Source organism: Schistocerca cancellata, chromosome 1, assembly GCF_023864275.1.
Source record: "Schistocerca cancellata isolate TAMUIC-IGC-003103 chromosome 1, iqSchCanc2.1, whole genome shotgun sequence".
Lineage (NCBI taxonomy): Eukaryota > Metazoa > Arthropoda > Insecta > Orthoptera > Acrididae > Schistocerca > Schistocerca cancellata.
This window is the reverse complement of record NC_064626.1, coordinates 519076117-519092057: the sequence shown is the minus strand read 5'-3', so window position 1 is coordinate 519092057 and position 15941 is coordinate 519076117. Positions and strand designations below refer to the sequence as shown.

General features: G+C 38.5%; 1 protein-coding gene across 2 annotated transcripts in view; it reads right to left on the bottom strand.

The window, feature by feature from the left end:
- The window catches only part of LOC126178807 (neurofibromin), a 474179-nt gene that overhangs the window by 386244 nt on the left and 71994 nt on the right, over positions 1 to 15941 (bottom strand). For both annotated transcript variants that reach the window (XM_049924560.1, XM_049924561.1), the window contains exons 6-9: positions 14334 to 14452; positions 14096 to 14224; positions 13740 to 13982; positions 13466 to 13656 (exon numbers count right to left, since the gene is read on the bottom strand). In XM_049924560.1, the coding sequence (XP_049780517.1) occupies positions 13466 to 13656; positions 13740 to 13982; positions 14096 to 14224; positions 14334 to 14452 (682 nt within the window). The remainder of the gene's footprint in view (positions 1 to 13465; positions 13657 to 13739; positions 13983 to 14095; positions 14225 to 14333; positions 14453 to 15941) is intronic.

The window sequence follows — 15941 nt, the reverse complement described above, 5'->3', positions numbered from 1 at the left end:
GGCACAGTACTGGTCTTTACACCTGCAGATGATTCACAGTACTGGATCACAGGGCTCCCAAGGGCATGCTTCCAACATCACTTACAGGACAAGTGAATGTAAGATCTGGGGACTGCATTGCCAAAACCTGTTGTTGACCATTGTTTGTCCAGAATGACAGTTGGGTAGCTGCTGATTTTAATGGCCGGAATGGATATGTAATAGTGAACAATTGTAACTGCCTTAATATATCAATAACAATTCACAAAGGATATACCTTCAATAAACTCATTTCCTGAGTCATTCTCCTTCTGTGTTACACTACGCAATCAGGAAAATTTTGCAATAATGATAATATGAAAAATGACTCAAAATTAACATTTTTAAAGAAATTACACAAAATCGTTAATTTTCACAATATACCACAAAATTTTTGATAATACCACATAAAAATGTCATAAATATGACAACAAGAGTTTACTAATATTCATAATGAAATGAAATGAAATGATCGTATGCATTATTGGCCACAAGACCCCATTTGAGGTTGTTGAGCTGCCTGGTGTAAGTCCCTTTGTTTGACGCCACTTCGGGGACTTGTGTGTCGATAATGATGAAAGGGTGATGAAGGCAACACAACATCCGGTCCTCGAGCAGATAAAATCTCTAACTTGGCTGGGAAACGAATCCGGACCTCCTTCATGGCAATCAGCCATGCTGACAGCTGAGCTATCATTAATCGTAGCTAATAGTTCCTGAACTGTTTTCACTTTCACTCTCCTCAAGATAGAGGTTCATAAACTATCTTCGAATAACAGTTCGTTTCCTGCATAAAGGACCTTGAAATGACGACGAAAATAGCACCTAATTTGAAATTTGGCAGAAAGAGTCACTCATTTTGACAAAAAGAAACAAATTTGCCAAAAAACACAGAATTTGGCAAAGCATACCAAACTTGAAAATACACAACAACACCAAATTTGGCAAAAAAACACCAAGTCTGACAAATACACCGAATGTGACAAAAACCACTGTATACAGCAAAAACAGTACTGTGTTTGGGAAAAAATAGAACTGAATTAAAAAAAAAAAACGCTGAATTTTGAAAAAACACCAACACCGAATTTGGCAAACAAGCAGTATATTTGGTAAAAAATTGCACCAAATTTTGCAAAAAAAAAATCACAGATTTGGCAAAAACAGCACTACATTTTGTTCAACATAGAACCAAATTTGGCAAAAAAAATCATCAATTTTGGCAATAACAACACTCAAGTTGGAAAAAACAATCCTGCATTTGGGAAAAACAGCAACAAATTTAGAAAAAAAAACCAAATTGAAAAAAAATATCTATTTTGGGGAAAAAACACTAAATTTGACAAAATGCTTAATTTGACAATAAAGCCAAATTTGGCAAAACAATAACACCAAATGTGGCAAAAAAGTACAGTAGCATTTTGGCCATAAAATATCATGATTTTTCTCCAACTCTAAGTATGCATAATATGTCTGTGGTGAAATGCTCACTACTGCAGTTGGGACTTTAAGTATAAGCATCATTACAAGACTCAGCAGGACGGGAACTGCCACATTTACAACACCTGGTTTGGTTCTTTCATTGTTTGCTGGTGTGTCCAAAGTAGAGGCAACTGAAGTAGGGTTACATAGTGAATCCCAGCATTGCATCCCAATAATAATAATATAACATGGTAAATGTGGAGAACTGAATGTCAGCAAGAATATATGAATCTCAGTAATACACATTTGGTTGTCTTGCACCATGACCTTGGTAAACTATTTGATCCTCACAAAATGCACACCCAATTCATTAGCATGTTTAATGTCATCAACATTTAGGCTTTGATCAATGTTTTAGATGACTCTTTTATTAAAAACTTTAAATTAAAACATGAATTATACTGTAGATTGTCAACTCTCTTCTAAATCTGATGTCACAAATCATTAATCTTATAAATGCCAAACAAGATTATTAGGCAGAATAAAGTTAGCAATGATTGACCGGGCACATCTCACAGTACTATTAAAAATATCAACATTCTTAGTGCTAAGTTCAGTTACTTAAAATAGTATTGTTGCTGTTTTTCTCTCACACAGAAAAAGCTTAAATGTAAAAATCTGTTGGCACCTACAGTAGAAATGGAAAATTATATGTAGCCTGGGAAAAGCAAAAGAAAAGCTGTCACTGCTAAAGAAACAAAACTGGGATACTGGGTAACACACAAATCTGTGAATTCTCTTAGTAGCCATTACTTGCACCAATAACAAGACATAAATTATTATTTTTCAAATTTTCGGAAATGGAGACATAGTCCAGGGCAGCTTTATTGGGCTACGTGGATTTCTGTTACAAGCAAGAATCATTATTGTATGCAAATATACTGAAATCAGCTATTAACAGAGTTTTACTGGGTTAATTATCATATGCTGTAATGTGGCTAGTGTAGGTTTATTATCACAATCAGTAGAAGGTGTGTCATTAAAATTAGACAGAATATTTACTGAACAAGAAACAGATGCAAAACTGCACTGAAATTAATGAGTAATCAGATCAATTAAGTAGAGGAAGGTGAAGTTTTTACTGTGTGTGTGTGTGTGTGTGTGTGTGTGTGTGTGTGTGTGTGTGTGTGTGTGTGCATGTGCGCGTGTGTGTGTAAGAATGTAAGTGGGTGAGTGCACACAAAGACACTCTTGGTCAACAACTCAAGCTTATAACTGATCTAAAGTAATCAACTTATTAATTACATCTAATTGCCACTCAGTGCTGTTTCTGCACACGTGTGACTGGTTTTACTCATATTATTTTTTTAACTCCCCAAAAAATGTATTACACAGAGTTGAAAACCAAATGCTTTCAAAGGCTATTCATGAATCTTCAAATTCTTATACTTACAAGCTAGTACATACACTTTCTAAAGTTATTCATGTTATTGCAGTCTGCCTTGAAGGAAATATGATACGTCAAAACACATGTGGTAACTTTTTCCCTAGCTAGAATATTAAGTGTTTTTCTTTTAGTATAAAAATCTTTAATAAACTTCTCCCAAATGTAAATTATGAAATTGACCATCCATGTAAACTCAAAACAAAATCAAAAGATTTCTTCATTGCCACACTTTCAATGCATAAAAATCTTTGATTAATAAACTGCAGCCAAATGTAAAGTATGAAAATGTCACCTAATAAGATCAAAACAAAATATAAACTTCTCTTGGTAATCCCCTTCCATGAATTACGTGACTATTTGTATTCAGGGTTTCTAAACATCCAGCAACATTGTTAGACACAAATATCATAATAAGCAAGTCATCATTCATACAGCACATAATAACATAATAATGTGTCATAATAATCAATTAATTCTATATCTACATATATGTGGTTACTCTGCTATTCACAATAAAGTGCCTGGCAGATGGTTCAATGAACCAACTACTCTACCATTCCACTCTCGAAAGGCGAGCAGGAAAAACCAGCACATACATTTTTCTGTGCAAGCCCTGATTTCTCTTATTTTAAAGTGATGATCATTTCACCCTATGTAGGTGGGTGCCAATAGAATGTTTTCGCAATCAGAGGAGAAAACTGGTGATTGAAATTACATGAGAAGATCCCGCCGGAACAAAAAACGCCTTTATTTTAATGGTTGCCATTCCAATTCATGTACCATGTCTGTGGCACTATCTCCCCTATTTCGCGATAGTACAAAATGAGCCACCCTTCTTTGAACTTTTTCTATGTCATCTGTCAGTCCCACCTGATGTTGATCCCTTACCACACAGGAATACTCCAGAATAGAGTGGACAACTGTGGTGTAAGCAGTCTCTTTAGTAGACCTGTTGCTCCTTCTAAGTATTCTGCCAATGAATCACAGTTTTTGGTTTGCTCTACCAACATTATCTATGTGATGGTTCCAATTAGGTTATTAATAATTGTAATCCCTAAGTATTTAGTTGGATTTACAGCCTTCAGATTTGAGTGACTTATCGCGAAATTGAAATTTAGCAGATTTCTTTTAGTACCCATGTGAATAACTTCACACTTTTCTTTATTCAGGGTCAACTGCCACTTTTCACACCATACAGATATCTTATCTAAATCATTTTGCAATACGTTTCGGTCATCTGATGACTTAACAAGATGGTAAATAACAGCATCATCTGCAAACAAATCTAATAGGGCTGTTTAGATTGTCTCCTATGTCATTACTATAGATCAGGAGCAACAGAGGGCCTATAACACTTCTTTGTGGAACGTCTGATATTACTTCTGTTTTACTCGATGACTTTTCATCTATTACTAAGAATTGTGACCTTTCTGGCAGGAAACACAATCCAGTTGCACAACTGAGGCAATATTCCATACGCATGCAGTTTGGTTAGAAGACGCTTGTGAGGAATGGTGTCGAAAGCCTTCTGGAAATCTAAAAATATGGAATCAATTTGACATGCCCTGTCGATAGCACTCATTACTTCGTGAGTATAAAGAGCTAGTTGCGTTCCACAAGAATGATATTTTCTGTATCCATGCTGACTATGTGTCAGTAAATCGTTTTCTTCAAGGTACTTCATAGTGTTCGAGTACAGTATATGTTCCAAAACCCTACTGCAAATCGATGTTAGTGATCTGGGCCTGTAATTCAGGGGATTACTTCTATTTCCCTTTTTGGGCATTGGTGTGGCATGATCAATTTTCCAGTCTTTAGGTACAGAACTTTCTGTGAGTGAGCAGTTGTATACAATTGCTAAATATGGAGCTACTGTATCAGCATACTCTGAAAGGAACCTGACTGGTATAAAATCTGGACCGGAGGCCTTGCCTTTATTAAGTGATTTAAGCTGCTTTGTTACACCGAGGATATCTACTTCTATGTTTCTAATCTTGGCAATTGTTCTTGACTTTGGTGAAGGAGTTTCAGAAAACCATGTTTAATAGCTCTGCTTTAGTCATCAGTAACTTCACTGTTGTTATCGTGCAGTGAAGGTACTGATTACGTCCAACCACTGGTATGCTTTATGTATGACCAGAATCTGTTTGGGTTTTCTGCCAGATTCCAAGACAGAGTTTCGTTGTGGAAATTATTAAAAGTATCTTGCATTTAAGTATTTCGAACTTCTACAAAGCTTTGCCAGTCTTGGGGATTTTGCATTCTTCTTCTTCTTCTTTCATTTCACATTCTTTCAGGTATGCTGGATCAATCATTTCTTTGTGCGTTGTTCTTTTCTTAGGGACCAGTATTTCTTCATTCTTTCTGATCTTCTTTTCCTCTCTTCTTCCGAGATGAAGGCTTTGGACTTTTGTGTAGATTTGTCTCTGAACCTTATGTTTTCATCTTCAGTAATTAATTTAGCTGTTGGATCGATAAGTGAATTTTCTGAAATCTTTAATTCTACTAGGTCTTTCTCAGTTTCTTTAAACCAGTTAGGTTTCATCTTGTGGTTACGGAAAAAGCCAAAGATTTGTTTGGTTAATCTGTTGGAATTCATTCTGAGAAGATGACCATAAAAATTTATCCTCCTTTTTCGCATAGTATCTGAAAGTTTTTCAATTTTCTTGTAGAGAGTTTCATTTTTTTATGTATATAATCTTATTGTCTTGAAATTTTGGTCCTATGATTTTTCTCAAAATTTTTCTTTCCTTTAGCTCAAGTTTCTCCATTTGGCCTTTGATATTCATGTTTAGTGTGTCTGCTGCATACAGTGCTTCTGGCTTAATCACTGCCTTGTAATGTGTGATTTTGGATCCCCGTGAAAGCAATTTTTGTTGCAAGTATATTTTGTTAGTTGGAAGGCCAATTCAAGTTTATTTTTTCTGGATTCCATTGCTTTGCTTTCCCCAGTATTCCAACTAATCCATTCTCCGAGATATTGAATTCTTTTACTATTTCAATCTTATGTTCTTTTAAATTTGTTGCTTGTGTAACAGCGATCTGACCCGTTTTGTGTACCATGGGGTATCAGTACCATCATTATTAACTTATGTGGTATATATTTCTCAATTGCCCTCGATACTATCTCTTTGAAATCATTCCACACCTTTTCTACGCTTACATGTATTCAGCATAGTAGCAACTGTCTTGTGGTCGCTAATCCCTCTATTCATCATGGTATTCCCTATTTGTCGAGGATTATTGGTTGCTAAGAGGTCAAGTATGTTTTCACAACCATTTACACTTCGAGTGGGCTCATGAACCAACTGTTCAAAATAATTTTCGGAGGAAGCATTCAGTGTAATTTCAGATGACGTTTTTTTGCCTGCCACCAGCTTTAAGCATATAATTTTTCTAGCATATCAAGGGTAGATTGAAGTCACCACCGACCATAATTGTATGAGTGGGGTACCTATTTGAAATGAGACTCAAGTTTTCTTTGAGCTATTCAGAAACTACATCTTCTGAGTCAGAGGGTCGGTAAAACGACCCAATTAATAGTTTAGTCCGATTGTCAAGTATAATCTCTACCCATACTATTTTACAGGAACTATCTACTTCAATTTCACTACAAGGTAAACTACTTCTGACAGCAATAAATACCCCACTACCAACTGCATTTAATCTATCCTTTCTGAACACTGTTAGGTCATTTGAAAAAATTTCGGCTGAACTAGTTTCCAGCTTTAGCCAGCTTTTCGTACCTATAACTATTTAAGCTTCAGTGCTTTTTATTAGGGCTTGGAGCTCTGGTTCTTTCCCAACACAGCTAAGACAATTTACAACTATCATCATCATCATCATCATCATCATCATCATTTAAGACTGATTATGCCTTTCAGCGTTCAGTCTGGAGCATAGCCCCCCTTATACAGTTCCTCCATGATCCCCTATTCAGTGCTAACATTGATGCCTCTTCTGTTGTTAAACCTATTACTTCAAAATCATTCTTAACCGAATCCAGGTACCTTCTCCTCGGTCTGCCCCGACTCCTCCTACCCTCTACTGCTGAATCCATGAGTCTCTTGGGTAACCTTGCTTCTCCCATGCATGTAACATGACCCCACCATCTAAGCCTGTTCGCCCTGACTGCTATATCTATAGAGTTCATTCCCAGTTTTTCTTTGATTTCCTCATTGTGGACACCCTCCTGCCATTGTTCCCTTCTACTAGTACCTGCAATCATCCTAGCTACTTTCATATCCGTAACCTCAACCTTGTTGATAAGGAAACCTGAATCCACCCAGCTTTCGCTCCCATACAACAAAGTTGGTCGAAAGATTGAACGGTGCACAGATAACTTAGTCTTGGTACTGACTTCCTTCTTGCAGAAGAGAGTAGATCGTAGCTGAGCGCTCACTACATTAGCTTTGCTACACCTCGCTTCCAGTTCTTTCACTATGTTGCCATCCTGTGAGAATATGCATCCTAAGTACTTGAAACCGTCCACCTGTTCTAACTTTGTTCCTCCTATTTGGCACTCAATCCGTTTATATTTCTTTCCCACTGACATTACTTTCGTTTTGGAGATGCTAATCTTCATACCATAGTCCTTACATTTCTGATCTAGCTCTGAAATATTACTTTGCAAACTTTCAATCGAATCTGCCATCACAACTAAGTCATCCGCATATGCAAGACTGCTTATTTTGTGTTCACATATCTTAATCTCACCCAGCCAGTCTATTGTTTTCAACATATGATCCATGAATAATATGAACAACAGTGGAGACAGGTTGCAGCCTTGTCTTACCCCTGAAACTACTCTGAACCATGAACTCAATTTACCGTCAACTCTAACTGCTGCCTGACTATCCATGTAAAGACATTTAATTGCTTGCAAAAGTTTGCCTCGTATTCCATAATCTCGTAGAACAGACAATAACTTCCTCCTAGGAACCCGGTCATATGCCTTTTCTAGATCTATAAAGCATAGATACAATTCCCTGTTCCACTCATAACACTTCTCCATTATTTGCCGTAAGCTAAAGATCTGGTCCTGACAACCTCTAAGAGGCCTAAACCCACACTGATTTTCATCCAATTGGTCCTCAACTAATACTCGCACTTTCCTTTCAACAATACCTGAGAAGATTTTACCCACAACGCTGATTAAAGAGATACCTCTGTAGTTGTTACAATATTTTCTGTTTCCATGTTTAAAGATTGGTGTGATTACTGCTTTTGTCCAGTCTGATGGAACCTGTCCCGACTCCCAGGCCATTTCAATTATCCTGTGTAGCCATTTAAGACCTGACATTCCACTGTATTTGATGAGTTCCGACTTAATTTCATCCACCCCAGCCGCTTTATTGCACTGCAATCTATTGACCATTTTTTCCACTTCCTCAAATGTGATCCTATTTCCATCATCATTCCTATCCCATTCTACCTCGAAATCTGAAACATTACTGATCGCATTTTCACCTACATTGAGCAACTCTTCAAAATATTCCCTCCATCTTCCCAAGACATCCACAGGATTCACCAGCAGTTTTCCTGACCTGTCCAAAATACTTGTCATTTCCTTCTTACCTCCCTTTCGAAGACTGCTAATTACACTCCAGAATGGTTTTCCAGCAGCTTGACCCATAGTCTCCAACCTGTTTCCAAAGTCTTCCCACGATTTCTTCTTGGATGCTGCAATTATCTGTTTGGCTTTGTTTCTTTCTTCAACATAACTTTCTCTGTCTACCTGGGTTCTGGTATGTAGCCATTTTTGATACGCCTTCTTTTTCCTTTTACAGGCTGCCTTGACTGTATCATTCCACCAAGCTGTTAGCTTCTTCCTACTTTTACACACTACTGTTCCAAGACATTCTTTAGCCACTTCTAGTACTGTGTCCCTGTACCTTGTCCATTCCTTTTCCAATGACTGTAATTGGCTACATTCAACTAACTGGTACCTTTCTGAGATCGCTGTTATGTACTTGTGCCTGATTTCCTTATCCTGAAGTTTCTCCACTCTTATCCTCCTACATATGGACCTGACCTCCTGCACTTTCGGCCTCACAATCCCAATTTCACTGCAGATTAAATAATGATCAGTGTCATCAAAGAATCCCCTGAATACACGTGTGTCCCTCACAGCCTTCCTGAATTCCTGATCTGTTATTATATAGTCAATGACAGATCTGGTTCCCCTGCCTTCCCAAGTATACCGGTGAATGTTCTTATGTTTAAAAAGGAGTTTGTGATTACTAAGCCCATACTGGCACAGAAATCCAAGAGTTGTTTCCCGTTCCTGTTGGCCTCCATATCCTCTCCAAATTTACCCATAACCTTTTCATACCCTTCTGTTCGAGTTCCAATCCTGGCGTTAAAATCACCCATGATCAGAACACTGTCCTTGTCCTTGACTCTAACAACTACATCACTGAGTGCCTCATAAAAACTATCCATCTTATCTTGATCTGTCCCTTCACAGTGCGAATATACTGACACAATCCTAATTTTCTTGCTAGACACTGTCAAATCTATCCACATCAGTCGTTCGTTTACATACCTTATTGCAACTACGCTGGGTTCCATTTCTTTCCTGATGTAAAGCCCTACACCCCATTGTGCTATTCCTGCTTTGACTCCTGACAGGTAGACCTTGTATTCTCCCACTTCCTCTTCTTTCTCACCCCTTACCCGAATGTCACTAACAGCTAAAACGTCCAGCCCCATCTTACTTGCAGCCTCTGCCAGCTCTACCTTCTTCCCAGAGTAGCCCCCATTGATATTAATAGCTCACCATCTCATTACCATTTGTTTGCCAAGTCGTGTCTTAGGAGTCCCTGGTTTGTCAGTTAGAGGTGGGACTCCGTCACCTCCAAAGGTCCGAGGCATTTTGCTCTGATTGTTGCCAGCATCATATTTAAAGTACCAGGGAAGCAGGTTGCTAGCCTTACTTGCCCCGAGTCCCATTGGGTTTTACCCCTAACGGCTGAGGGACTAACCGGTGGATTTGGTAGTCTTTGCCGTATGAGCACAAAGGTGACCACGACTCAGAATATGTCCGAGATGCCCAGCCTTATTCCAAAGTAATTGGTATCCCGACTGTTGGGACCACTTACTTGGCCACTCATACGTTGCCCGTGGTTCATGAACTAGGACATGACTACAGGAACCCACACCATGAGCCACCTTTACAACTATAATACCGATTATTTCTACAACTACCTTACTGTGTTTTACAGGCCACCTTTTAGACAGATGCCATTTCTGTGGTTTCCTGAGACCCTCTAACCTAAAAAAACCACTCAATCCCTTCCACACAGCCCCCGCTATCCGTGTAGCTGCTTCCTGAATGTAGTGGACTCCTGACCTATTAAGTGGAACCCGCAAACCCACCACGTGATGGTGCAAGTCAAGGAATCTGCAGACTACATGGTCACAGGACTGCCTGAGCTTCTGATTCAGACCCTCCACTGGGCTCTGCACCAAAGAACCACAGTTTGCTCTGTCGATGATGCGACAGAAGGTGAGGTCCGCCTTAATCTCACAAGCTAGACTGGCAGTCTTTACCATTTCCACTAACCGCCTGAAACCAGAGAGAAGCTCCTCCGATCAAAAGTGACACACGTCATTGGTACCAACGTGGGCCAACCACCTGCACTTGGCTGCACCCTGTACTCTTCATAGAATCCGGAAGCACCCTTTCCATATCCAGAATGACTCCCCCCCCCTGCTGAAGATGACTTACAAGTTTGTGGTGCCCTCCATTGCTAATATTGGGATTCAATTGGTGTCGGCCCAGCCTTAGCCTTGATGACAGCTTCCATTCTTACAGTCAGGTGCTGGAAGGTTTCTTGGAGAATGCCAGACATTCTTCATGGGGTGCTGCACTGAGGAGAGGTATCGATGTCGGTTGGTGAGGCCTGGCACAAAGTCAGCACTCCAAAACATCCCAAAGGTGTAGGATTCTGGTCAGGACTCATAGCAGGCCAGTCCATTACAGGGATGTTATTGTCATGTAACCACTCCGCCACAGGCCGTGTATTATGAAAAGATGCTTGATCATGTTGAAAGATGCAATCGCCATCCCCTAATTGCTCTTCAACAGTGGGAAGCAAGAAGGTGCTTAAAACATCAATGTAGGCTTTTGCTGTGATACTGTCAAGCAAAGCAACAAGGGGTGTGAAACCCCTCCATGAAAACACGACCACACCATAACATCACCGCCTCCGAATTTTATTGTTGGCACTACACATGCTGGCCGGTGACGTTCACTCGGCATTTGCCATAACCGCACCCTGTTCATCGGATCACCACATTGCGTACCATGATTCATCACTCCACACAACATTTTTCCACTGTTCAATTGTCCAATATTTACGCTCCTTATACCAAACAAGGCATTGTTTGGCATCTACCAGTATGAAGTGTGGCTTATGGGCAGCCGCTCAACCATGAAATCCAAGTTTTCCCACCTCCCGCCTAACTGTCACAGTACTTGCAGTGGATCCTGATGCAGTTTGGAATTCCTGTGTGATGGTGTGGGTAGATATCTGCCTACTACACATTACAACCCTCTTCAACTGTCGGTGGTCTCTGTCAGTCAACAGATGAGGTCAGCCTGTATGCTTTTGTGCTGTACGTGTCCCTTCATGTTTCCTCTTCACTATCACATCGGAAACAGTGGATCTAGGGACGTTTAGGAGTGTGGAAATCTCTTGCGCAGATGTATGACACAAGTGACACCCAATCACCTAACCACATTTGGAATCCGTGACTTCTGCAGAGAGCCCCATTCTGCCCTCTCACGATGTCTAATGACTACTGAGGTACAAGGAGTACCCAGCAGTAGGTGGCAGCACAATGCACCTAATATGAAAAACATATGTTTTTGGGGGTGTCCAGATACTTCTGATCACATAGTGTATGGCATCAGAATAGTAGCTTCAAAAGCTATTTTATCCCAAAAGCAGCAGATTTTTTCTTAGTGTGAAACTAATTTGCAGCCTTCCTAAGAGTAAAAAGAGTGCAGTTAGTGCTTTTCACACAAAATATACACACTTTGTCACCAATGATAGTTGTTAGTGTAGTTGACATATGCAGTATAAACAAATTTTAAAAAAATAACAATTTGTAATAGCTACAGACCTGTAGTAATATATGTCTTGAAATTTTCACCATCCTAAAGGGTACTATGCGCTCAATGAAACATGATACCTGAATGAAGTAATCAGTCAAGTTGCTTCATACATGTCATCAAATGACTTTTGTGGCTACAAGAAATTAAATAATCAGTGAACTTTAATATTTTGGACTAGGTGCAAAATATTAGTACAAGTCCCGTTAAAATAGTGAGCATGGGCTCTTTCCTCCATTATGTCACATGATTGATTTAATGAAACAGTATACAAGAGTAAGAAATCCTTAGACACATCATAAACTATCCTGTGTTTCTCAAAAGACAGAAAACTAATTAAGACTTGAGAAAGACCTCATACTGATATCCAGGTGTAGCAAATTCATTTATAGGACAGTTGCTGCCAATTATATAGGACAGTTGCTGCCAATTATGAGACAAAGTCAACTTAAAGTTAATGGCTAGTAAGATCTACAGTGACCCCAACAACTATTTCACCACATCATCCCAATTTCTACTGAAAATACAAATTACTGTAAACACTCCCATTTATTGATCATCCCACTGCATGTTCCACATGATTATGCTTCCATCATGTGATGAATTTATTTAAACTATTCCAAAACATGATTCAATAGTTCTGTGGATGGTTTGATTGCATAGGTAAACTATCATCTCCAGAGGTTTGTCAGGAACGTGTATGCAGCAGAAAACTGCCTCATTTATCTGATTGGGCTGGCTAACTATAAATGCAGATGTTTTCTTCTTTAGTCCTTTGACAATGTTACGATGTTTCTACAGGTCTCATAATTTTTCATTTTTTTCTTATCCTTTGCTCTATGTTGTTTTCATCCATAAATTTTCCTTAGTATTTTTCTTTCAAATAACATTAGTCAATTATATTATGAATATCAGTTGAAAATATAAATCAATGTATCTAATCGAATTTACTGATCTCTCCACTACATGTACTGGGGTTTAAATAAATACACTTGCTGATGAAGGTGTAATTCACAGAAACACACACTTTGAAAATCAATATATGTGACTTGTTACAGTAATTTGTAATTTCAACTGATATTCATAGCAGTCAACGTTCGGCCTAGTCTAAAATATTCACATTTAAATCACTCATATGTCCATTTCCCGTACAGTTCCCTCTCAAAAACACAATAATGAGCATCACAATTTTCATGAACCATAAAATCTATGACTGAAAATATGGTCATGACAGTTAATAGTAAACACCAGAAGCAGTTTTTTGCTGGCCCATTAGCATAATAGACAATATGTGTAATGACATTTAGTTGACAGAACAAGAAGAGATACATTTTTCTATTTATTTGGGCATTAATTACATACACAGCACAATTAATCAATATTCTCACCTGTATAATGAGCTAACCAAAACATTATTGAGCATTAACTACCTACACACTATAATTAATCAATATTCTCACCTGTATAACGAGCTAACCAAAACATAATGGTATGTAGATGGGGAATGGGGACTCAGACACACTTTCAAAGCTTCATTATTGTGGGGCTTAATCCTAAAACATGATACAAAACAGTCTATCATCAAGTCTATATCTTGCTGGACAAAATTCTGCCCCCGAGAAAATGGCTTTCCTGGATTGAATAGCAGTGCCTGAAATACAAAACTATGTTGTACACACAATTCCAATAAGAGATCCATCCAACGTATGAAAAACCTAAAACATTTATCCTCACCTTGAGATCATTTATAACACTTTGAACAAGAGTAAAAGCTACATTGTTTGAATCGAGGTTATTGATATATGTAGATGCTTTACACAGTTTCACACAAGTAACCGCTGCAGCTTCTGTCAGCTGTTTGCTGGTACCGTGTGGACCGACAGCACGCTTCACTGAATCGACAAACTGTTTCTTTTTTGAGTGACGAGGTGAGCACGGAGCACCGGAATCAGCATTTACGATTTCTTCTAATACTTTCTGCTCAAAGAAAAATTACACACAGCTAGAAATTCTTTGTGGATTGGTAATAAATGTGAAGAAGAATATTATTGTGAATGCTAAGGACATTGACTACACAGGAAAATACTGACTGGTGATAAAATAAGCAGCATGATCTGAAGAGGCCACACGGCAGCACGCCCCTTTTTGTTGTCAGCAAAATTGTCCAGTATATCAAAAAGGCCTTCACAACATTTTGACAGTTCATCATTAGGCTTTTTCTGTGGACAGTAAATTTACACTAATGAACATATGAAAAACAACTATAGTGGAATAACATAAACGTATAATGTAATATAAAAATAAGTAGCTCCATATGAACGAACTTACCTGCAAGTCGGCAAATTCATTGGGGTAAGTATCCATCCAATTCCAGATTGCTTTTTCTAATGAGTTCATTAACACTAAATTTGCTGTCTTTTTTAAGAGCCTAAATTTCTGTATTGTTTCTGTAACCAATAAAGTCATTCATAATATTGTCATAACCAGATATACTTTGTTGTCTATTTAACCCTGTGTTATAATTAAACACCAACAATATCGCGTCTTTAAATTTACAGAAAATTGTTTCAAGAAAGAAAAATATACTTTATAAAATTCTACAGATAAAAGTGAAAACATGTCATAACTAATGGAAGAACTCACCTTATAGTTGAGGCACATAAATAAGGTAGAATGTTGCTAGCTTTCAGAAATCCTTCTACAGTACTATGAAGTGTCAGGTGGATTGGTGAGAGGAGACAGGAGGCAGTAGGGAGAATTAGGGGAAGGGTGTCATCCTCACGACAGTCAGAAGGAGTTGGGCACAGTGCACAATGACATGGAGGAGTGGGTTGGAAGGAGGAGATAGAACTGAGGAAGAAGGACACTGCAGAAAGAAGGGTGTGCATACAGGATGGATTGTGGGACAGGGGTGGAGGAGGCTGTGGGGCGGGAGTTAGCAGAGATAGGGGCCAGGATGACTACAAAATCATACAACATGTTGTACGAATACAGTTGAACCTGATATACAAGTAACTCTGTTCTGTCTTATTCTTATTTATATGTTAAGTTTTATCAGTTCCAGACATAATGCAGTCTTACACAATTCGCTAATATAAGTATCAAATTCCGATGAAATAAATTGAGTTTTGCATAACTGTAATAAGCACTGTTATTTGAAAAGAAACCCTGTGATATTTTCCTTAACTTTGTTAACATACGCAAGTATAACAAGCGGCAGTGCTGCAGAGACAACAGACAAAGACACGGTTAACCAGAGCACGCAACAAGGAAACAAAGACACTTCTGGCACTGTTGTTTTCAACACGAGAATTTCTTTGGTGGTAACAATCGAGAGGTAAAAAGTGGCCGGTTAATGTTTATTGTTGAACAGTGGTTCTATCATTCAGTCGCTTTTGTACATCCTTGGAGAACAGAAAAAAGAAAAGTCACCCACTATCAAAAAGTAATATTCATAGGAGAGGAGGTGGATGCTAGTCCACACAAAACAAAATCTGAAATCGCTTCAGAATTAGGAACTGTCTATATCACACTATGTAGAGTCATCAGCAAAAGAAATGAGTTTTTAAAATTGGATTAAAATGTTCAAGGCAGGAGACACATAGATTTGGAAAAGTAACTTTTTACATGTTTGCAGCAATAATGGGTTGCTGATCTACTGATTAGTGGCGACATGCTGAAAGCTACAAGATTATGCTACAAATACTATCACTACTGATTTCGAGGCTTCATCGGCATGGTTACAAGGATTTAAAGATCACCATGGAATCATAGGGAGAACAAATTCCAGAAAATTGAAGGCTGTGAAAGACATCATGGTGCAACACTGTATTGACGAGGTTCTGAGAGTACCTTAAGGGATTATCAACCTCAAAGCAACTACAACTGTGACAAGATCGGTCTATTCTATAGTCTGCTTTCTGGTAAAAGATTAGC